General features: G+C 43.6%; 1 protein-coding gene across 1 annotated transcript in view; it reads right to left on the bottom strand.

Annotated features, from left to right (window-relative positions):
- Positions 1-25,046, bottom strand: part of Snx25 (sorting nexin 25) — a 116,447-nt gene that overhangs the window by 6,363 nt on the left and 85,038 nt on the right. Inside the window, exons 8-15 of the mRNA XM_015998690.3 lie at positions 18,633-18,764; positions 16,508-16,777; positions 14,954-15,115; positions 10,324-10,455; positions 8,071-8,211; positions 5,121-5,234; positions 3,978-4,142; positions 1,143-1,260 (exon numbers count right to left, since the gene is read on the bottom strand). Of these exons, the coding sequence (XP_015854176.3) occupies positions 1,143-1,260; positions 3,978-4,142; positions 5,121-5,234; positions 8,071-8,211; positions 10,324-10,455; positions 14,954-15,115; positions 16,508-16,777; positions 18,633-18,764 (1,234 nt within the window). The remainder of the gene's footprint in view (positions 1-1,142; positions 1,261-3,977; positions 4,143-5,120; positions 5,235-8,070; positions 8,212-10,323; positions 10,456-14,953; positions 15,116-16,507; positions 16,778-18,632; positions 18,765-25,046) is intronic.

Raw genomic sequence — 25,046 nt, 5'->3', positions numbered from 1 at the left:
GGGTTTAAAATAAAAATCTGCCTTACTAGGTCCTTCTCTATTCTGAACACCAACAGGAGACAAAACATTTTGTTCAATTCTCCGCCGTCACTGGAATCTCCCCACCCTACTACTTTTCTTGTCCTTCCTCAGTTCCCAAGCTCCACCTGCCTGCCACAGGCCCCTGACTCCTTTTAAAGACTTGTTTGTTCCAAGCACAAAGGCAGCTGCAGCCGCCCGCCCGAGGAGTCTGCTGATGGCAAATGCATCACATCTCATTATCAAGGCCATTCTATTTATTCCTCTCGAAAATGTCACTGACAAAACCAAACACGCATTCAATCGAGGATGAGCAGGCGAAAATGCCAGCGTTTAGCGTCCTCCTAAGGCTGTGACTGGCTCTGATACATTCACAGTGTGTTTTCATCCCTTTGAGTCTATGGAAAGGAACACCTGATGCTGCCAGATAAAACGCTGCACCCTCAGTGTTCCCACCTGTGTGGGAAATGCGAGGACTCCCAGATCTGTGGGCACGATTCCATTAGAGACAAGGAAGACTGAGCGGGACACTGCTGGTTTCTGCCTATACTGAATCAAGTTAAAGATCAGCGACTTTCTTAAAAGAATCTAAAATATGACAAGGCTATAAATGTTTCATCTGAAAGAGTTTAATATTTGGATGCTATTTTATCATGAGCTTTTCTTAAATTAACTAGCCTCCATTTCTAAAGTTTATTTTAGCTCTAACTTTAGTTATTACAATTATTCTACACTGAACCTTCACATATTTTTTATATATCCATATCCACAACACTACCTTGGCACCAAAACTGCACCTTTACTAACAGGCTATGCAAATGATTTTTTTGAATAGCTTTTGGTGATGAGACAATGAAGCTACACTGAGTCACATAAGAAGAGCTCGAAACATTCTCTCTTTTTTAATTCAGAGGGGCACAGTGCTGCGTAACCAGGAACCCAAGTCTCGGGATACAGAAATCCTCTGTCCTAAGGCCGCCTTCAGCACCAAGCATGAAGTGTACTCCTGCAGTGTCTTTAAGGTGGCTGACACTTTGGAGCACTTCTTGGATGAATAAACACATGGATACAAACACATCAAATGCATGCCAGTAAACAATTCTCTAACCATTAAAGAGACTTACTTCCTCGGAGTTCAAAAATCTCCCCGATCAGCATGAAACAGGGCTCGGCCAAGGCATCCTTCTTCCCATCCACATCATCACCATAATCTGACAGGTCGCTGTCTTCCTCCATCTCCTCCTGGGGTAGAAGCAACACCACAGGCAGAGGACCAGTTACCCAGGACCATGCAGTCGAATGATACAGAGCCGACTTCCTTTTTCAAGCACAAATTCCGAGCCGTCCACTGACACTCTAGCCTTACTCTATATAACTTGACTTTTAAACAGAAATCTAACCATTTTCAACCCGAGGACAAACTGCTTCTACCCTCAGGGGACAGCCTGATTCTACAGCCAGATTCAAAGCTTAAAATAAGCTAACTGAGGGCAGGGGCGGTGTGTGTGTGTGTGTGTGTGTGTGTGTGTGTGTGTGTGTGTGTGTGTGTGTGTGTGTGTGTGTGGAATTACTCTTTAAAAGATTGGGGAATTAGTAATATAGTTTTCTAAAGATGATGAGGTGTTTTTTTTTTTTGCATTTTGAAAGACTTTTTAACTGAAAGGGTTTTTAATTCACTGCTCTTAAAAATAAGGTCATTGAGGTATTTTAAAAGTTGTGCTCCAAGCATCTACTATACACTTTATAAAGTCTCATTTCCTGATTTACACGTCAGCACATTTCAATCCACACATTATACACCAGGCACCAAGCTGGTGCACACGAGTGCAATGCGGTCCAAATCTCAGTGTCTGGCAGTGGTCTGGAGATTGACAGATACAGGAATGGCATTTTTTTATAAGGCGCGATGAAGTGCTGCCCAAATACCAGGCAGTGGAAAGACAGCTAAAGATTGTTATTTTAATGTCTGCAAAGAAACCAAAGATGAAAGCAAAACCTCCAGTGTCAGGAATGGGTTACATCTTGTTGAGTCACTGGCCAAAGGGGCCCCACGGACTCCCCCAAGCATCGCAGAGTGTTGCCAAGGCTGCCGGTTCCTCACCACAACTTGGTGGCAGGCCCTATGGCTGAAAACAACATTACTTATATCACTGAACACGGAGAGGTTGAGCTGGTGTCTAACGGGAAGCTTCACCACTACTGACTAACATTCACTGTGCTGGAAGGTCCTCTGCATGATTCCAGAGAGGAAGGGTAATCATCAGCGTCACCCCGCTCCAAACCCTGAGACCTACAACAGTGATGATACATATGCTTGTGCCTGAATGATCGATACGCTGGGGCAGTCGTGGTACAAGTGTTATGGGCGGAACCAACCATTTCTTTCTTTTTCCTTTTTATTGGATTTAAGGCCCACTCCATGAAATGGAACCCATATTGGACACTGTTAAACAGGCCAAAAACCTGAGAGTACATAGATCATGGCCTAGGGAAAAACCTACTACTATTATTTAACTAAAAGAACATAGCAATAAAACGAGTCCTAATGACAGATCTGTGCATTACTCTACCCCCATCAGGGAAGCTTCTTCTTGCAGTAGATGGTAATTAACCCAGAGACCCAAAACTGGACAATGTGCAGAGAGTGAGAGACATTGCAACACTCAGTCCTAAAGGAGATGTCTTCATCAAATCCCTTTCCTTAAGGCTCAGGGACTAGGTTCTTTTGTTGGTTTTTTGTTGCTTTGGAAAAGGGGGAGCATGATGTTGAGGGAGGTGGGGAAGATCTGGAAGGAGTTTTGGAGGGAGAAGAATATGACTGGAATATATGAAAATTTTTAATAAAAATTTAAAAAGAAAAATAAAAGAAAGCTGAGGTTGTGGGACCAAGCACCGGACTAATGATAGGACTTTGGGTGTTATCAGGTGAGCAGTCAGTTTCTTGGAAGCACAAGGAGTTCTCTAAAACTTGTTGGCTTCACACTGGTCCAGGAACATTAACTACTTCAAAGAGGTTGAGGAAGGTGAGCACTGAGAAGCAGTGAGGTTCAGCACTCACTGTTAACAGAATAATTTCACAGTGACCAAGTCATTGGTGTATCCAAAGGGATTCATGCCGAAGACAGGGTATGGAGGAAAGTTAACCAGGTCTAGACAGACATGGAAGGAGGAGGTGGTGGAGGAGCCTCAGAGACGGGGTTCACACAGAGACTGAAGAGAGATGTGGGCATTTCTCAACTCAGAATGCAATAAAGTACCACACTTTTGTTCATAGTCATTCTCTCTGTGCAATCTCAATAAACCAGTCCTGACAAAGAGTCACTGCCATCTAGCAGTAGGCTAAGGAGAAGCCAATTTTGGAGGCAAGTCTCTTCTAACTTACTAGAGAGCTGAGCAAGGGGCTTTGGTGGTGGAAACATACATTAAGCCTGAGGTTCAGAATATGAGACTGAACATGTTTGTGTCTCTCCTGAGACTTCTTTATCATACTCATCGCTGCCAGGTTCTTCCTGATTCAACACGCTCCACGGTTCTCCATGTCCAAGACGATGCTTCGGCCCCCTACGCTGCCACGCCCCCTTTGCCCTTCTTCCATAAGCACATTACAGACACCCGCCAGTCTAGTCCTTTGGTCTGCCGACTATCCCACAGACACACCTCCTCCCTGAGACCTCGGCCCACACCACCTTCTTCTTCCCTTGCTGCGTTACCCTGGTCACCTTCCCGAGGACCCCGCTGCAACAGCACCTCCTGTCTGCAGTCCACTCCCCACCTTGTCATTTACCTTGCTTGTGTTCTAGTTCTTCCAAGGGGCTACCTCCCAAACGTGCAGTGATCACTGAAAAGCGATGCATCTGCCTTTCAGCAATTGCCTTTCAAGAAACAGCTCTTCTTTCAAACACCCTCCAGGAAGTTACCTGCTTGACTATACTAAAGTGGGACCCCTGTGGACCGCTCACCTCCTGATGGGAGAAGAAGTCTCGAGGAAGTTTTTCCAGAAATGAAGATAAGGAAAAGGAGTTTTTTTTCCCCTGTACATCAATAACCTTGAGGTAGTCAGGAGAAGGGCTCAAAAAGGCATAGAGTGCTTCGCTCTGACACAGTCTCTCATCTGAAAGCAGGTTCTGTGGAAGGAGAGAATGAATTACTTCTACACAGAAAACTCCCTGGGCTGCTGAGAGCTGCAAGATGAACGGGGCAGAACTGACTCTGGTATGACCTCACTTTCACCATATTCTAAACAAAAAAATGGCTACCTTTTCTCTCAGAAATAAACTAGGTGGGAACACTTGTAAGTGGTCTTCACAGCAAGAGATGGCGCCCTAAGAACTCAGCCTGCGGGAGAAAGCATGCAGACGGTGCTTGGTACTGCTTGATGTGGTAAAAATTCTTCGTTTGCACATCACCCAAAATCTCCAGGGTTACTGCTTTAAAGACAGCTTTACTCATCTGCATTTGACCAACTTAACGCTAGCATATTCCATGTGGATACTACAGAAGACCCTTTTATGACTATGTTCAGATGCGGTGGCCTTGCCTAGAGGCAGACAGTGTCACCTCTTTCAATGGAGTGACTGCTTACACAATTGTGTAACTGTTTACTCTGGTCCTTAAGCTCTGAAGTCCTAGAGTTCTGTCCATACTTATCTGGCCTAGGAGAAAGAAAGAACAGAAACGAAAGGGGTTTTGGCTGTTTTGAGACAGAGTCTGGACTTGAACTCACCACCTGCCTCCATCTCCCATGTGCTGGGATTAAATGTGTGCACCAACAAACACACCTTGCCATGAATCAAGTTTACGTGTGAGCTAATGTGGTTACCATACAGATTAGCAACGTGATGACAAAAATGTTTGTATCCAGTGTCATAAGAGAACTGGTTTAGAACAGACCACAGGAAGCCACTGGAGAATAGAATGATGAGTGGGGCGCCATCTTTGGGGAAGGTATACAGCTGGGGCAGCATCTATGCGGTGCTGGTAATACAGCCTGGGGGTGGGTGGCTTGGGAAAACAGAAGGCCAACTAGCAAGCTTCTGGGATGGCAGCAGTTACCTCCAAACGGCTAATCTCACCCTTACATCCCAAACTTCCCATTTGCTTACCTGTAAAAACTTGTTTAACTGATTCTTCGACTTTTCCAGAAACTTGTGATCTATAGATTTGAAAGGCAGCTTACTGAGAGAAGGCAACTGGACTTTTTTTAAAGAAGGGACACACTGTGGGTGGGAAAGATCAAATGTTAGTCTTTGGAAACTACATTTTAATCTTAAGAAAGCTTTTAATTAAAATGAGAGCAAACCAAATAGCACCTTCTTACTGTCTAGTCCCTGTCTCTCTCCCCACCTCTTAGAGAAAGGCTCTCACAATGTAGTCCAGGATGAGTGTGACTTTCCTTTCTCAGTCTGCCTAATGCTGGAACTACAGGCATGCACCGCCACATGCAGCTAAAACGCACCCACCGGAATCAGGCTCAGAGAACGCGGAGCAACAGGACAGTACTGTGATTTGGATGGGCACACACACACAGCACACCATGCTGTGCTGGAAGCCCAGAACATAAGCTTTCCTCCCGGAAGGTGTGTTTCTAGCTGCTGAGGGGTGGGAGTGGGGGACACAAAATGTAGGTCGCAGCTCTAGCAGCTGCTTTTCAAAGGAAACCGCAGACTAAGTATATTATTAATAACAAAATAATGACAACAGGCCTCCTCTTGTGGGTAGAGTCCTCCATTCTATCAGACCAGTGCTGGATACATGGTGCGTGCTATTTCACTCTTAAAAAAAACATCTCAAGTTTTAGAGAAGTCAACAGGCAGTGACATTGGTAACGTGCGTCCACTGCTCACAGATGTCACAGGAGAGGGTCCTCATGACGGGGAACTCACAGCAGCAAGTGCAGAGGGAAAAAGGAGTGCCCAACCACAGGTCCAGACAGGGCACAACAGTCACAAAGCCACACATGGACTCCATTCAAATAGCGTGATGCTTTGGTATAGTTACCTTTGTATGTTTTAAGAACATTTATTTTGCAAGTACATTTTATGTCAGATTTTATTTTCCTCTTTTGTCTTTGTTAACAAGTTAAGCTGATACTAAGCTTTAGTTTTACATGGCTTGTCACATGGAAAACAATCATGCTTCCATAGTGCTAGTTTTACCCAGGAACTATTGGAGGAATTTATTCTTATACTGAGACAAATGTTTTGTTTTTATAGAGTAACCACAGTCAAAGTGAGAAATGCTGTAGCATGTATGACCCTCAGTTTTCACTGCCATTCTTTTAAAAGTACTTGAAAAGCTAGTATTCAGAAAGTCCTCCATTCAGAATGTTAGAAATCTGATTCCCAATGATACTCCGCTATACTCGTAGACTGGAGCCTAACATAATTGTCATCAGAGAGGCTTCATCCAGCAACTGATGGGAGCAGATGCACACCTACAGCCAACATTAGGCAGAACTTGGGGATTCCTGAAGAAGAGGGTGAGGAATGATGGTAGAAGCCAACAGGGTCAAGACACCACTACTAACACCTCCACCTCCACCTCCACCACCACCACCACCACCACCACCACCACCACCACCACCACCACCACCACCACCACCACCAGCAACAACAACAACAACAACAAAATGGTCCACAGAATCAACTAACCAGGGCTCACAGAGGGCTCACAGACAACTGGGGAGCCTGTATGAGTCTGGTTGTGTAGCTTGGTGTTCCTGTGGGACTCCTAACAGTGGGAATAGGGACTGTTTCTGACTCTTTCACCTGTTTGGGGGACCCTTTTCCTCCTACTGGGTTGCGTCACCCAGCCTTAATACGAGAGGATGTGCCTAGTTTTCTTATATTGACATGCCATGTTTGGTTGATGTCCCTGGGAGGCTTGCCCTTTTCTAAAAGGTAGAGAGGAGAAGTGGATCTGGGGAAGAGGGCTGTGGGAGGGAGGGACTGGGAGAAGAAGGAGGGGAAACCATGGTTGAGATGCAATATAATACATGAGAGGTAAATAAAGAAATTAATAAATTAATAACTCACTCTTCATTTTAAAAAAGTGTTAGAAATCACCCCAGGAGACAGAGTTAGAGGAAACAAATGCCTTTCGTTGGCAAAAGAGAACCCTGAGAAGTAACTGGGCCTTCCCAGGGTTAGCTCATTCTCAGCAAGAAAAAAACGGCCTGAAATTCAGACTGAAATGGCTGCAGAGGTTTTCACCACTGTGAACAAAGGAACTCGCCTTCTGTAGAAAGTGAAATCTCCTCCAGAGGGAAAAACCGGGAAGAACAAACGGTTCTAACCCCGACTTGGCGACTCTGCCTACTCCCTGAATCAAGTAAGCATGGAGTCAGTTTTCCTCACCCAGCAAATCCAGGAACTCACCTGGACTGCTGCCTTCCAAACCTTGTTGACTAACAGAAAAGATATGCTATTCTACAGCCATGATGCACATTTATCATCTCTGCCTCTACATTACATATGAGATATTGTAAGTCAAAGGGAAGCAGAGCCCGCTACTCCTGACCGCAAGAGAATCACGTAGTGTTTTCCACACACCACACATCCTACTGCAGCGTTTACCCCCTTAGTCCTCAAACGGGAAAGGGCAGGTCTGGGGTGCCAGGCGAGCTCTCTGGCTCTGGGTGTTTTCAACGCTCCACTCTGCTGACTCCTGGAGTACATGGAATGAAATCCGACAGAGCTTCCCCTTCTAGTGATTTAACACACAGCTGACTTTATGATCCATTAGAGGGTTACAGCCGGCAGCTTCAACCCACTGGCCCTAGATCCCTGGTCTCTCACATCTTTGGGGTTCTACAGCAATTTATAATGAAAATTAGACAAGCATCTGTCCGGAAGGATTTGGGGCAGACTAGATTGTTTGATCTATGAGTAATTTCCAAATGCCAGGCTGAACCACTGTCGCTCTGGCATCAAGAGCAAGGAGACAGAGCAACAACCCATTTTCCTCTATGAATGGCGTGAGCTCTTGAATGTCTTCATGCTCAGAAACTCTACAGGTCTGTGTTCATGAGTCTGTGTTCATGAGTATTCATACCTCACTAAGTTTCCGATGTAAATTCTGAAACTCACTGAGCCTTCTTGGGACGGTCCAGTTCTTGGATTCGACCCCTCCAACTTCTTGTAGGTTTACCCTGACCAAGTAGCAAGGCATTTGCTCGCCGTTCTCTTCTGTCACCTGGAAAAAACAAGACAGAAAACGAAGTCATGATAAGCAGACTATAAGAGAATTTTAATCACCAACCCCTGCCTCCCTCCACACACACGATTATCCTTTCTCTGCTGTACCCTTCGTGGCGCACTCAATAAACCCTGGGAGTCTAAGTGTGATGGATCTCACTCAGCAATTAGGTCATGTTAAATGACACAGTAGATCTTACAAGCGGGGAGGTTATCTGAATAGATCTGAATCATAAGAAGCATTTTTTCTGTCACAAAATAGAAAATGAAGTCAGAAAGATTAGAAGCCCAAGAAGGAAACAAGCAAGAGAGACCAGACCTCAGGCTTACAACAGGGAACTCCTGAACTCTGCCAATAACCTGAATTAGCCTGGAAGCCAGTGAGTGCTTGTGGTTTTGTTTTTCCCTCAGAGTGCAGACACCCTGGCCTGTGGCACAGTAAGTGGGGGACAGCTACTGTAGTGGGGGTTCCTTACTGTCCAGCTCACACAGTCCCCCCCATCACACACACACACACACACATACACACACACACACACACACACACACACACACACACACACACGGTGGGGGGCAATTGTACTAATTCTGCATCTCAATTAATATCATGAATTAGAGAAGAATTTTTTTAAAAATGCGAAGAGACACTAGACTTCGTAGACACCCACATGCACTGTATGAGCAGGAATACCATTCCGTTGTACAGGAGGGACATGGCAACATAGCCAGAGTAGTCAACTTTCCACAAATCTAGTACATGGGCCAGGCAGGATCCAAAGGCCGAGAAGTCCGGCTGATGCAAACTCATCCACCTTACAAGGGACTTCCTGTTTCTACTTCCCTTATCTTTTCAGTGACGGTGGTACCACAGCCAACACCTGAATAATGAATGACTGGACACTAGGGCCACGCGCCTGTGAGGAAGGCACCTCCTGAGGGGCTGCCCCTCCTTTCTCCGCAAGCCGGGAAGGCCCTCCTCCCACAGGCACTACCTTCTGAGTCTGTCCCATTCCTACACTCCCACGCAAATGAAAATTCCATCCACAGTTATCAAGCGGTACATCTTTAAAAAGCGGTACTGCATGTTAGAGCACGGCATTCCCTGGCCCTCTGCCCCACAGCCTGGCTTGACGGGAGTGCTCACAAGTGACCTTGGGCACCTGATGAACCTTCACACCGGCTTTCAGAGCAGCCAATGGAGAACATGCTTCCTGTTTGCCGTATCTAGAGGTAAACAACGTTTTGAATTTTAAGCTCTCTCACACCCAGCCTGTCAAGCTGCAGAGAGAAGAGTAGATAAGAATAATAGTAAGAACAACTGAAACAAAACATCCATGCCATTGTGTGCACTCACAGCCTTGCTGCTGGTGTGGGGCATGGTGGGCATGACTAGATGACTAGTTAGTTCCCTCCAGCTTTCCCCTGACTCAGGGAAGGACATCAGCAGTGACCAGACAGTAAATGCTTAGGAGCTCCTTCCTCCTAACGGGAGTCATTTTATAGTCAAATGAAGGGATAGAGCAGGGAACGAGAAAGCTAATGGAGTGAAAACAATCCAAGTGTATTATATGTGTATGAAAATAGCATAATGAAAGCTATTATTTTATACAACATATAAGACAAATGGGTAAGAGAAGGGATAAAGTGTATCCTTCAAAATTCTTGAAAAAAAAAACCAAGTAATCAAGAGGAAAAACATTCATTACTAAAGATCTTATGAGTTTCTGAGATCTAACTGAACAAAACGGAACAATAAAACATATTTACAATTTTCATTTTTTAGTATCTCCAACTTCCTAGAAACACTTTGCATTTTACAACCATCATAGCCGAAAAAAATAAATTAGTAATGCAAGGGCATTGACTGTTCTTTCTCAAGGCTGCTTACAATTCAATGAACAAAAGCAACTCTGACGCGGGTGGACTGAGATGAGATCCACACCGTGAAGTCCTGGACGGTTTCCACTCAGGCACAGCACACCAGAGTGAAAACAGAGGAAGGACGGTAGTGGACACAGGGGGCTAAAGAATGGGCACCGGGTTTGACCTTCAGTCTTAATTCTCCTGGAAAACTATGGTTTATACAGAAGAGCAGCAGCAGCAACCATACCTCTGCACTGGTGATGGCCGCTTTCCACAGGCCCAGGTTCTCACACCACCAATCCGTTCTGGCCATGTGTAGCTGAAGATCTGCGCATTCTTTCTCTATTACGAGTATTTCATCCTTCAACTTGGAAATAATCTACCACAGAAAAACAACCTGGGAGTTATGAGAACAGTTCAAAGGCTCTGCAATCAGCAGAGAAGCAGCATACAAAGCCAACACACAAAATGGCTGTGCTTCTACATGCCAATGATGAATGATCCAAAACAGGACTGGTTTCACTTAAAACAGCACCTGAAAAAATAAGATTCTCAGGTATTAGACAGGGAAATGAAAGAGTTCTATAACACCAATAAAATGAATAAAAATGACAAATATTTGTAAAGAGATCCTAGTTCATGACCTGGAAGACTTAATATTGTTGCAATAACAGCAATATCACCCAGGGCAGCCCACAGATATAATGCAATCACTATCATAATCTCAATGGCAGAAACACAAATATTCATTGCTAAGTTTATATGGGATCTCAAGAAATGCCCCCAACCCCAAAAAATTTTGAAAAATAAGAAAAAAGTTAGAGTACTCACACTTCCTGCCACCCAAACTCATTAAACTACAGTACACAAAACATGTATGTGGTCATCTGATTTTCAATAAGAGGCCAAGCAAGAGCCTGTCAACAAGTGATACTAGAAAACTGGAGAACCCCATGCAAAAGAATGGAGGTGGGCCCCAACAAGTAGCTAAGAATGGACCCGAGACAAAAGCATAATAACTATAAAATAAAGCCCGAGGAGAGCGGGGCAGTGTCGAAAGCTGAGGTTCACCTGCAGTTTCTTGGTATGACACCAAAGGCACAGGCAACAAGGGAAAAAAGGACTTCTTTAATTTCTTCCCCCCAAAATGCACATCAAGGAACTGTATCAAAACAGAGAGATGCCAAGCACAGAATGGGAGAGAATACCTACATAGAACATATCTGATAAAGCATCAACAGTAGAAACATAAACAGGACTTCTGAAATTCAGCACCAACCAACACCAAACAACCTAATTTAAGAATGGGGAAAGGACTTGCATACACATTTTTTCAAAGAAAATGCATGAATGGCTAACAGGCACATGGAAACCTGGCCAGTGACATGAACAAGTGGGGGAAGGCAAGTCAAAACTAATGGGGTGAGGACTGTCAAAAACAAAAAGAAGAAAGGAAGTAAAGAGCAGAGACTAGAATCGCTCAGTGTTGGAAAATGGTACAAAGGCTGGAAAATGCACGGTTGTTCCTCCAAAAATGAAAACCGGAGTCACCGGAGAGCCCCGCAATTGTACTTCTGGGTATGTATCTAAAGGAACTGGAAACGGGATTCTGGAGTGATTTCTGAATGCCAATGTTCACAGCGGCATTATCTGTAACAGCCAACGGTAAAACAACAACAACAAAAACCCAACCATGTCTACAGGAGGAAGGATGGATACACAAAACACACCTATTGCGTCTTAAATGCTATGCCTGCCCTTTCCTTGGATGTCCCATCTTTCCTAAGACATGCCGCAGGCTTATGTAAGCTTGCAGAAAGCAGTTTCCTCTGAAAAGCCCTCCGGGCTTACCACCTCAGAAGGCTAGCGTTGACATTGATGCCCCTGTCCTCAATGTTTACCATCAACAGGCCCTGCCTTTTCTTTTCATAGAGCCAGCGTGTCTGAGGGCTGGGGGCAGACTCTTACACCGGCTCTGAGGACACACCCATCTGCAGTCCTCAGCACCAGTTACAGACACACATTGTCATGCTGGGCTTTTTACATAGGTCCTCACTCTTGTGTAGCACACACTACTGATGGAGCCCTCTTGCCAGCTCCCTGTTTTCCTGGCTTTTCTCAGTGATCAACACAGCCCCATGCATTTCCTCTTAGCTTCTGTGAGGACTCCTCCCAGTTGATTTACTCCCAATAACAACCTACAGTCTGTGACAGAGTCAGAATTTCTCTACGGAAATAAAGTAAAACCTGGGCTAACGTTATATTCGACAGCCAGATACTGTTGGTTTAGAGATCTGAAAGGTGGAGTGCCGAGTCAAGCCCCGACTGAGGAGAACACCACTACTACATGCAAGGAAACGCGGAATCACATTTAACTCAGGGAAAAAAAAATCATCCTGGTAAGGGTTTTCTGGGTATCTGTTAATTGCTAGGTTGCCAGTCTTTTCAACATCAATCTTTAAAAATAAATAAATAAGCAAATAAATAAGTAAATAAAAACACGACTGTTAGTCATATTTTATGTGTTTTATATTTTCCAACCCGAATGACTTAAAAGGCAGATGGCCCTCCTCCTGGAGGCCTGAGCATGACTGTCAGAAGTGGAGGGCTCCCTGCACAGCCCAGGGACAATCTGATTAGCAGGAAATGAGGACTGCCCGCGCTGGGATCAGAGATTAGTGTTCAAATTAGGCCATCACAACACTGAAGCCTCCAAATCGCTTGAGAATCCCGTCCTGTAATTACGGCTCAGAATGCTTAGGCCACGATTATTAGAAATTCTTTCAAGAAAGGCTGAAGAATGTCTCTCAGCCAAACGATGACCCAAACAGAAAATAATTCACTGGACACTCTCCAACTCAGCTTTCATGTGGCTTCCTGGAAGACACATCTTAATTTAAAATGAGGTAAATCCAGAATAAATCCAGCTGTTCCGGAGGAACATGCCACACAGCAGACTGAGTCTCCACTGGGCCAGCTGATTCTGGTTATCATGTCAAAGATGTCATGGGCAAACTCCAGGGCCCTCCATGTTCCATATGCACTTACTGGGAACAGCTCCATGTTGAGGGGAAATAAACCTCTTCTTCTGATGACTCTGGAAACCTGGTACATGTTTACCTTTCCCCTCACAACTCTAGAAAAGTGACACATTAGTGGACTAGACTCTTGCGGGCTTCCTCCAGTGTCTCCTCAAAGCCCACCAGTTCTAACTGAACACTGACTGGACTGTGAATGAACTTATATTAATTAATATTCTGACTGTAGGTTGGTAAAATGCTTCTATCACCTTGGTTTTCTTACAATATTGTTTCAGAGATAGTCTCCTATTATAAAAATCATTTGAGGGCTGGAGAGATGGCTCAGAGGTTAAGAGCACTGCTTGCCCTTCCAAAGGTCCTGAGTTCAATTCCCAGCAACCTCATGGTGGCTTACAACCATCTGTAATGAAATCTGGTGCCCTCTTCTGGCCTGCAGGGACACATGCAGGCAGAACACTGTATACATAATAAATAAATAAATCTTTAAAAAAAATAAAAAGTAAAAATCATTTGAAGTCATAAAAGAAGTATTAAAGAAGTACCAACAATGGAAACCCAACGTGATTTATTAAAATTGTTTTACTAAAAGTTGCTTTCCTTGACACATTCAGGAAAAGCTGGAGGAGACCCATGTAGTAGAAAAAATCACACCTATACTTTAGAAACCTTGTTGGATTCCAAAGACACATAGAAATAAAGCAAAAACAGGACCAATCTGTGAGCTGCTCTCTGCATTTAAAAAAAAGTGTGTGTGCGCATGTGTGTGCATGGTGTATGAATGTGCGCATGTGTACACTCAGGTGTCTTCGTCAACCACTCCCCACCTTACTGTGAGGACCTGCAGTTCATCATTTTGGCACACTGCCTGGTCATCAGGCTCCTAGGATCTGCCTATCTGTCTCATCTGTACCGCCCCTGCCTCTAACAGCACCATGCCAGGCTTCTACATGGGTGTGAGAATCCAAACTCAGGTTCTCACTCCTGCACAGCAAGCACCTTGCCCCAAAAGGCCCGACCGATCACCATTGTTTACACTTTTAAAAACATTCTTTCTTTTATTTTATGTGTCTGGGTGTTTTGTTGGCAGTATGTCTGTGTACCATATGCGTGCAGTGCCCACAGGGGCCAGAGAGGGCATCGAATCCTCTGGAACTGGAGTTAAAGATGGCTGTTAGCTGCCAGGTGGGTTCTGGGAGCCAAACCTGGATTCTCTGCAAGAGCAACAAGTGCTCTTACCCACGGGGTCATCTCTCCAGCCCCCGGCTGTTTATCTTTTCAAGTTAATTTTCGCAGAAATATTTATTTTATTTTCCATGTATGAGTGTCTGTCTGTGCATTGTCTGTGTGCCTGGTGCCTGCAGAGATGAGACGAGGGTGTCAGATACTTTGGAACTAGGGTTACAGACAGCTATGAGCTGCCATATGAGTGCTGGAAATTGAACCCAGGTCCTCTGCAAGAGCGGCAACTGCTCCTCACTGCTGAGCCATCTCTCCAGCCCCTAGAATTCTGCAGAAAAACATTAATAATGCCTTTCCCCTTCCCCAGCAAAGAGAAGAATCCAATTCTTTGGGACCAGCATAACGGGTGTTCAGAACTGCAGTGAAAAGGGAAATATCTAACATTCTCAAACGCTCAATCCTCTTGGCTTTTAGCGAACCACTGTTTTCATGGTTCTGTGAGGCTCTCCGCCCGGGCTGTGAAAGCACAGCCTGCCCATGGAACCTGCTTCTGGCCACCCTTCTTAAGGAAGCGGACAGTTCTTAGCATAACCAGGAAACCACTATTTATCACAGACGACACACTTTCAGAGACAACCTTGAAAGCAAGACAGTTACCTTCTTATCAGGTTTTGGTGCATTTTGAATAGAACTTAGAGCTTGCCTTTTATATTCAAGTTTCTCACTTAGCTCTCGAAGTTTGTTTACACCGAAGCTGGCTTGATCACTAATCCCACTGGTGCCTTCCAGGGCTTCCTCGCCAGCCTCACTTCCAGAACCCTGCCGGAAAAACAGTAAGCCAGCAGTCTTAGAATGACAGAAGATCACTACTCACCCACTGCATAATCCTGTCCCCATAGACCCCCGGATTCCCGTGAAGGGAAGAAGACTGCAGGAGAACCTTCAGAGTGCTTTTACCCTTCCCCAGCAAAGAGAAGAATTGAATCATTCGGAACCAATGTAGTGGGTGTTCAGAACGCATGAAAAGGAAATTACCTAACAGCCCGAATGGGAGGGGAACCCCATGGATCAATTCCCAACCAATGGACTCTGGGGGACAAGGGGAGCAACTCAAGTGCCCGCCATCCCTGCAAATGGAATGTTCTCTTCCACCTCCGCAGGAGACAGAGGCACCCTCCCAGTCTTCCAACAGTATTATGACATACTGTAAATAAAATGCCCATGTTTAACAAACATGGCATTTTCGTGGATTTTTTATTTTGTTTTGCGTTTGTTTTTTTTTTGTTTGTTTGTTTGTTTTTGGTCTTATTGGTCTTTTGCCTGTTTGTTTTGATTTTCATTTGTGTTTTTTTTTTCTCCTTGCTTTTTGTTATTGTTTCAGTCGGGGTAGTAGGGAGACACTGAAATCATAAAATTCAAGTTGTATGTGGGGAGGTTGGAAAGATCTAGGAGGAGCTGGGGGAGGGGGAAACCATGATTGAAATATGTTGTTTGAAAAATGCTCAAATCTGGACTGCTAGAAGCATTTCAGTGTGCAATTCGTTCAGTATTGCTCTTGAGAACGTGTTACGCAAACCAACATATACTTTACAGGTAAACAGCATTTGCAATGTGATTTGGGAGGCCTTGGCTGTCGAACAAACAGATCACTTAGTTTCCATCTGTGGACACTGCGGGGAACCACTCAGAACACTCTTCCAGTCTTTTCTCCTTAACTTTCTCCCACATTGTTTCTTTAAGGTTTTTAATGAATTGTAGCAAACAGCAAATTCAATGAAATTGAAAGTATTGCTAATTCCAGAAAAACAAGTTGTTTTCATTTTTAGATGTTCTTAGTGATCACGTGTAAATATATACACGTGATCACTAAGATGACAAAATCCTATACCTTGTCCTCCCTCAAGTGAGTATTTAGTCTTTCATAAGAAGCTTTGCCGCACTCGTGCGGAGGATGTTACAGTCAGTTATAATTGGTCTAGGTGCACTGTGTGCCGCCTCAGGGACAACTCGCTGAGGTCGCTCCCGCCACTGTGTCTGCTGGAGGACAACTCTCTCTCTGCTCACATGAACTAAAACAATTCTATCATGCAGCGACACTTCCCTAATTCAGTTACTTCCAACCTTCTTCCCTTAACTTCCGGCAGGCATCTGGTCCTAACGAGGAAAGTGTCTACCACAGAGGAGTGGAAGCGGAAGGTGAAGGGAGCTCACCAGTTCCTCCTTGTCGGAAGCCTGCTGGGAGGCATGCTTGTCCTCTTTGACCATCAGCTTCTCGTACAGGTCACTGACAATGAACGACGGGTAATACCTGTCCCTCAGCACCTCGTACACATCTGCCTGGATCTTGCTGAACACCTCAATACCTTTGTTTCCTACGAGACATTGCTGGATTTCTTTGTAAAGTGACTTTTCCACGGGTATTTCTTTGCTTTCCACAAAGAAATTCTGATAAATTTCACCAACTAATTGTGGAATTTCACTCTGAAAAGACAGGAAGACGAAGAGAGAGAAAGGTAAGAAACGTTGTCTCTGAGAGAAAGGATTTCCCACTCAATTCCCTACACGCTAGAGCTAGAAGGACAGTACCTAGCTGTAGCCTCGAACCATAAACTCGGGGTCTTAGCCTTCTGTATTCACATTCAGGAGCAGGGAAGTATCAGACCTTGAAAGAGAACCACCACTTCTTGAAGGTGAATACTTACAGTGAGCTGTTTCAAAAGTTAAGAAAAGGACTGGCTCTCCTATCGCAACAGATCCTCAACATCATGGAGATGTCACTTATGAACTAAAGTCTAACTGACTTTTATCTGATGTAATAATGACAGGTGCTCACTTTGCTAAAATGAGAAGAAATTCTCAGCCAGAAAGGAGCCAACAGAGTAACCAGAGATTAAAAACACGACAGGTATTCTTCAGGCTTAACACTTTAGAATAACTCCCTGGCACTGAGCCACACCGACAGCCTAGTCCTGAGAGGCACACTGGGGTCGCTGCTGCACCGCTGTAGAAATGCAAAGCTCTCCTCCATGCACGCGACCCTCATGTGCTCCAGCGGTGTCCAGCGGTGCTCCCTCGGCTCTAAGAAGTCTGCGAACTTCTAAACAGTCATAAAAAGACATAAACTAACAAACATGACTCATTTGTCCAGCTGTCAGATCAAACCACAGCTACTTTCAGGAAGCTATCATGCTTTTATTTCACTGAAAAATTTCCAATTATTGCCAGTAGTTTGGGAAAACTCTTTAGATTACTCTGTACAATGTTCTTTTGAGAGCAGCCAAAAGTCACCTGGAGTCAAGGCTAGTGATTATGTTGAGTAACAGAAGGTAATTTATACCTGGTGAGTCAGCAATGAAAAGTAGTCCTGAGATTTTAAAATACCACAAGACTAAATTTAGCTGCTTAGTTCAATGTGTGATATATCAGGTACTTAATTTGGTTTTCTAGTCTAGCAATATTCATATGCAAATGAAATTAAATGCTCTTTCACTTATGTTAATGAATCACTCAAATGCTATATGCTAATACAATATATATGATATACATGTGACTTTGATATATTTACCTATATGAGGAATGTACAGACATTCTTTAATTCTAAAATACGTATTGAAAACTTACTAACTACAATGCATAATCCATTGGGTTCTTTGCTTGAGACACATTTGAAACCAAAAACGTTTGGTTTCCTTTGTTCAATCATATTTTATGTGAAATGAAAGGGGAAAAAAACTAATGTAAAAAGTGTACATCACAATAGAAAGACTAAAAAGCAGGAGAATTGCTATGGTAATGAAATACAAATAATGATAGAGCAAGTTTATGAGGCTGAGTTGACAGTGATAAGGCCTAGTCTTTTGAAAGAGCAACGTGGACGGATACATATTTTTGTAGTTCATTAAAATGATGAAATCTAATCTCTTGGCACACTTGTAAATAGTCCCCCTTTACTATTCAGTCAAAAGCATCTTCTATAAAAATATAGTGCCATTTTATTTGCCATAATGGGCTGAAGTAGAATGATGTAAAATGCTACTTTAATATATATTTATCCTGAGCCAGGCATGGTAGTGCATGCCTTTAATCCCAGCACTTGGGAAGCAGAGGCAGGTTGATCTCTGTGAGTTCAAGACCAGCCTGGTCTACAAAGAGAATTCCAGGATAGCCAAGACTACACAGAAAAACTCTGTCTCAAAACAAACAAACAAAATATAGACCAACAGATAGACATACAGACAGACTTATCCTAAAGCATCACTGAGTTGGTGATATACTGCCTAGCACGCAAGCTTTCATTAGCTAATGATTAATATTCCTTAAAGCATAAGCACATTACCTTGTTTGCATTTTTCAGGTGTTCCACAGATTCCCAAAAGCCGATCAGAGTCTGCTTGTCCAGCCGTTCCATGTATGTTTCAAAGCGCTCTCGGTAGAAAGGATTGGTCATAATATCTTCAAACTGAAGAATCTATTAAGAGAATATAAGAAAGTGTGATGATAGTTTGAATGCAAATGGCCCCCTCAGGCCCATAGGGAGTGGCACTATTTAGGAGGTGTGGCCTTGTTGGAGGAGGTGTGGTCTTGTTGGAGGAAGTGTGTCACTGGAGGTGGGCTTTGAGGTCTCAGATGCTCAAGCCAGGCCCAGTGTCTCTCTGTTTTAGAAATAGAAACCCTAAGACAGAAAGATTTTCTAAAGACAAAATTTCAAATGCCAGTCTGCTTTTAACTTCCATGAATTAACTTCTACACTCAGGGAAAAATGCATTTTCATAGACAATGTAAGGTAGTATACCTGATAAGATGAAATGGCTCTCAGGTTTCTAAATTTTAAATTCAGATTCCCGAATAATAAAAATGCATATATTCAAAAATCACTAATTTTATACTAAACATTTAGTTGTTCAACAAACATTTATTTGACATCTGCTTGACATTAGGACACAGATAACAATTCTTGTTCTGATGGGACATATGAAGCTAAAACAATAAACAACTGAAGAGAAATGTCTAAAAACTAAGGGTCTGGAGTATGGCATTTGCTTCCTATCATATTTCATATGGCTGAGGAAAAACATCAATGGACTTATATCTTGATTGTTTATAGTATCACAGGCACTAACAAATCTTATGTAAATACTATTTTAATTGGCCCCTAAAATTCTACTGTATGGGTTATCAAATCAGTTCTATCACTTTTAGCATTTTCCACATTCACAGTAAAAGAGAACACTGGACATCTGAAGATGTAGTAAGAACAACCACGGACAGGGACTGCTGTAAGAGGAAGGAGCAGATGACCCCATAATGACCGACGACTCACCTAGGAAAAATGCCACAAATTCATTTAGAAGGCACTTAAGACCTAGATCCTTAGTCTAAATCAGCAACAAAATTAAAATTTAATAGGCGGAACTCAAGTACAATTAGAAACTTTCATTTTGAAATTCTTAAAAATTAACATGATGTGCAAATATTCTGAAATATCACCACTAACATATTCTAAAATCACATGCAAAAAGTCAATACACACTCAACCCTTCCCTTAGCAGCCCTTATTTAACCTTACTGTAGGCAGAAAGGAGGACATATTTTTTAAAAGCAATTTCTGGAAACTGATGAAAGGAAATGACTTACTGAATATTCAAAACGAAAATATTCAAAAATACCAATTTTGTATTACTCACTGAATCATTCAACTAAGTTTTTCTGTTTGTTTGTTTTGTTTTTTGTTTTTTGTTTGTTTGTTTGAACATCTACTTACATCTTTTTACCATTTACAACACCAGCAACAGAACCAGTTTTCCATAAAAGATGTTAGTCAGCACAACTATTGCAGATCCCTTGAATTTCAGTAGTTCATTAATCCTGGGATATACTAACACCTGTTTTTACTTTTCGTAAGCCCTACGAAGCATGAATCTTCCTCGGCATGCTCCAAGGATGTTGAAAGGAATTTGTATCAACTTTGGCTGCGGAAAGACAAGTCAACAACTCTTCCAGCAACAGAAGGACCGGGAACCATTTCTTACACCGGTATAGTTCTAGACTACAGTCAATAGTGTTCATTTTGATTTATCTTTGGATCAAATACACTAAGGTGCAAACTAGCCTCAAATAAAAGGTCAGCCACTTATTGTCACTGATGTCCAAGCTCCAGATATTTTAATTTTCTCTTCCTCTTTTATTTTTTTTTTTCTGAATGCTTCAATCTTTCCACTGGGGACCACTTGTATGTGTTTGAGGCAGGGGAGAGGAATGGCCTTTGAACAGAACAAGACAGATTTGTTTCCATGTGGCGATGAAAACTTTCCAGTCCTGTGAGCTTCTACCCTGTCACTCGCCTCAGTTCTTAGATCTGCGGTATGAAGACATGTCACTACCTCCTGGAGATTCATAATAGCTGTTATGAATCACAGCGAGCATCAGGAACTAAGCAGGAGACAGCCAGTTTTCGAGAAAATAGATATTGGTATATGAAAAAGATAATGGTATATTTAAAAAAAAACCTTCAGAGGTCACTTTCTAGGTAAGTAAACAAGAATGAAAGCATTGGCAGTGGATTAAGAGTTCAGATAAACTGGTATCGGGCTGGGGGCAAGTCAGTGGTAGAACAGTCCTTCACATGCGCCACATCTAGTGTTTAATCTAAGATCTAGAAGGGGGAGAAGGACAGACGGACAGACAGACTCTCTCTCCCCGCCTCTTTCTCTGACGCAAACACACACACACACACACACACACACACACACACACACACACACACACACACACACACCCTCTTTAAAGGCTTCATAGAATTCACGAGTGATATGATCTAGGCCTAGAGTTTTCTTTGGGGAAGGATTTTAAATTCTGAATTAATTTTCTTTAATACATCTAAGGCTATTCAGATTGTTTTCTTTTTGCTCACGTTTAACAATCTGTGAATTTTAAAGAATTAATCTACTTCATTTAAAGTGACATGCACTTACTTAAAACTGTATTCAGGTGTCTCTCTTTTCAGATGCTGGCATCTACTCTTAGATATATGCTACTGTGTGTGTGTGTGTGTGTGTGTGTGTGTGTGTGTGTGTGTGTGTGTGTGTGTGTGTAGGAATCCATGTTCATGTGCCTGTGCTGACCAGGGATGGATGGATGGTGGATGGTGGATGGATGGATGGTGGATGGTGGATGGTGGATGGTGGATGGTGGATGGTGGATGGTGGATGGTGGATGGTGGATGGTGGATGGTGGGTATCTTCTTCGGTCACTCTCACGTTTTTTCACATAGGGCCTGTCACATTGTCACTGAGCCTGAGCTCACCTGCATGGCTAGGCTGGCTGACCAGCGAGCTACCTTCTGTCTGGCCCCTCCCCCAGTGCTGTGATTACAGGCAGGTGCTACTGTGCCCCTCTTTCCATGTGTGTGTCGAGGATTCAAGCTCAGTACTTAACTGACTGGCCCATTTTCCCAGCCCCCTACGGTCCTTCTCTTAAGGTTCTCTCCTTCCTTTTCTCTGTGCCTCCATAACTTAAATCCACATTAATTATTTTCTGAAAACCCTCCAACTTTCTTTTATCTGCAACATCTGCTGACATCCAATTACCCATTGCTATATAATTTCCCTCTCTCTCCCCTTCCTCCCAGTTCTACAGGTTGTACCTGTAGAAGCAGAACCCTGGACCACTCACTTCAGACCTCCTTCCGTTCTAATACAGACATTACAGTGTGTGTTTGTCTAAGTGCTGGCTTAGCAGCGTCCCGCTGACACCAACACACACCACCTTCACTCCACTTATTAATTTCTTTATGATTTCTCTGACTGGAGCCTTACATATATTGTCTCTATTTCCAAACATCTGGATATTTTCCAGCTCTATTATTCATTTCTAATTTTAATTCTATAGTGGTCAGATAGCAATTTCTGTGTTAAATCTTTTAAATTTGGGTGGATAATTTTATCATTCAGCACTATCACACTTCCTAGTCGTTGCCTGGTGTATACAGGTGAAAGGCCCCACATTGCGCTGTCTTTGGAGCAGCTCTCTGGGAAATGTCTATTAGTTCCAGTTGGTGTTGGCGGTGCGCAGGTCTTCGCAGCCTTGCCCAGTCTATGGACCTGCTCTAACAATTGTGTAAACAGCTTAATATCCACAGCTGTAACTAAGCACGCTCCCGTTCACTTGCTAGTCTGTGCTTTATGAACTGTGAAGTTCTCATATGCACTAAAAGCATCTTTAGGAGTTCATGTTTTCTTCACGACTTGATTCCTTTACCACAATATCACATCTTTATCTCTGGCTATCTTCCTTGTTCTGAAAAAATCTGTTTTGTCTAAGGTCAGAAGCTACTCTGGATCTCTTTTCTTTAGTGACCACAGGGCATGTCCTTTTCTCTCGTTTTTCAACCCAACTGTTCCTTCACAGTTCATTTCTTTTTTTTTTGTTTTTTTTTTTTTGTTTTGTTTTTTTCGAGACAGGGTTTCTCTGCGTAGCTTTGCGCCTTTCCTGGAGCTCACTTGGTAGCCCAGGCTGGCCTCGAACTCACAGAGATCCGCCTGGCTCTGCCTCCCGAGTGCTGGGATTAAAGGCGTGCGCCACCACCGCCCGGTCACAGTTCATTTCTTATAAGCAACATAAAATTCCTAGTCTTTTACATACAGGCAATCTTTCTTTCTTTCTTTTGCGGGTGGGGGGTGGTGGTTCAAGACAGGGTTTCTCTGTATAGCCCTGGCTGTCCTGGAACTCGCACTGTAGACCAGGCTGGCCTTGAACTCAGAGACTGACCTGCCTCTGCTTCTGGATTGTAGGGATTAAAGACATGAGCCACCATGCCTGGCCAATCTCTTTCTTTTAACTGGATGGCTCATCTAATTTAAAAGAGAATATTTTGAAGTAAACTTGGTGGTGATTCTTCTTGATCAGACTGGGAATAGGTTGCATTGAGAGTGCTCCATCCATTTATGAAGATATCAGAACAGCTCAAAACAAACCAGCTTTAACTCCAGCAGGCCGAGCTACCACTGAGGCTGTATAGCGTTAGCTGAGTCTTCCAGCCTTAAGACCGGAGGGAACGCTTTGACTCTACGGATAAACTCATGTTATAAGTTCGTTTCTCCTTTCCTATTTAGAAAGAGTGAATTTAAAATGCAGCAAGATTTGGACAGTCTTCTTGTAGTTGCCATAAGGCAACTTGACTGAAATCACATTCAGTTTTCCTAAGCCTTCCCAAGACTTCCCCGTTCATAACCCTTAACTCTAGGGAGCCATCTGGGTCCTCACTTAGGTGTACATATTGCATCTCTACTAGATCGATCTCTCTCTCTCTCTCTCTCTCTCTCTCTCTCTCACACACACACACACACACACACACACACCTTATAATTAAATGGGATTCATTGCAAGTAGGGATTCTATCCTATTCCTTATTCTAGTCCAATAACCAAGAGACAGTGGCCCCTCAGTGAGTGTCTACTGAATGAGTGAATTGATTAAAATAATGAAAGGACACAGGATGAATCCCTTCTCCATGATGAACTGTGGTAGACATTGAGAGGAGATAAACTGAGGGAAGGAAGGCGAAATTCAACCTGTCAAGCCTACCTTCTGCAACACAGAGCACGGCACAGCTCCCGCTCTGCCTCAGAAGGCAGAATGCCAGGAGGCACATGTGTTCAGTCAAACAGACTACAGTGTGGGCCCCACCATCGACAGGGACTCCACCCACGTAAGACGCTACAGAACTCTGGCCTGATAGGATGGAACACACACACACACACACACACACACACACACACACACACACACACACACACACACACACACACACCCCACCAGTGAAGACCAAGTCAGGACCGAGACAAAGGCAAAAGCGAGCACTAGAGAAGGGAGGCAGGGGGATTACCAGATAGGTCCCTGACTCAATGCTAGACATACACAGTTAGAGACTGAATCTGAAAGTCAGAGGAGGGACAAGTTAGAGGCTGCAGCCAGGCTAAACTATATTTATGTTTTCTCTGTGGCCAGCATCTGACAAGGGATTTTCATTTGCCATGAAGCCCTGTTCCTTGAGCTCCTTGGGACACAATGTGGCAGTCTCCTCCATCCAAACTGCTCCAGGTCTTAGAGGACAAGTGTGGTCCCAGCACTTAGAATAGTTCCTAAACGGGGCTAGGAAATGTCCCTGTGCTCTGCGGGATTTAATCACCACGAGCAGGCAGTCCAAGACATGACACAAACGCCTCCACATTATGATTTAATCAGAAAGCACTGGCATTGGTGAGTCAACCACATCTGGGTCTTTATCTAGTTCTGCCTCATCCTATCTCTGTGGCTTTGGGCAAGATAATCAAATATACTACCTCATTATCTAAATATCAAGAAGACAGCTCATAGCAAATTGGCTAGAGTTAAATGAAATAGTCTTTCCTTCCTAGGTGGTACTTTTTATATAGGGATAATGGATGACTTTGATTTAGGTCCTGCAAACAGGAAATGTTTCTTTTGAAGTGGAGGTGAGTGGAGAAAAGAAGGGTGGAAAACAATACACACAGGCGTGTGCACGCGTGCACAGGCTCACACACAGGCGTGTGCACGCGTACACAGGCGTGTGCATGCGTACACACGTACACAGATATATACACCGCCCAGCATCGACTGCCATTCCCTGAATTCAAGGACACCCAGTAACTAGCAGTTTACTCCTGAAACCAACAGCACGAGCCGTAGCAATGAAACACGTCTGGAACACTGAGGCGGTAGAAGACCGTGC

Source organism: Peromyscus maniculatus, chromosome 17 (genome assembly GCF_049852395.1).
Source record: "Peromyscus maniculatus bairdii isolate BWxNUB_F1_BW_parent chromosome 17, HU_Pman_BW_mat_3.1, whole genome shotgun sequence".
Classification (NCBI taxonomy): Eukaryota; Metazoa; Chordata; class Mammalia; order Rodentia; family Cricetidae; genus Peromyscus; species Peromyscus maniculatus.
Note: the sequence above shows the minus strand (reverse complement) of the source record. Positions and strands in the feature narration are given on the sequence as shown.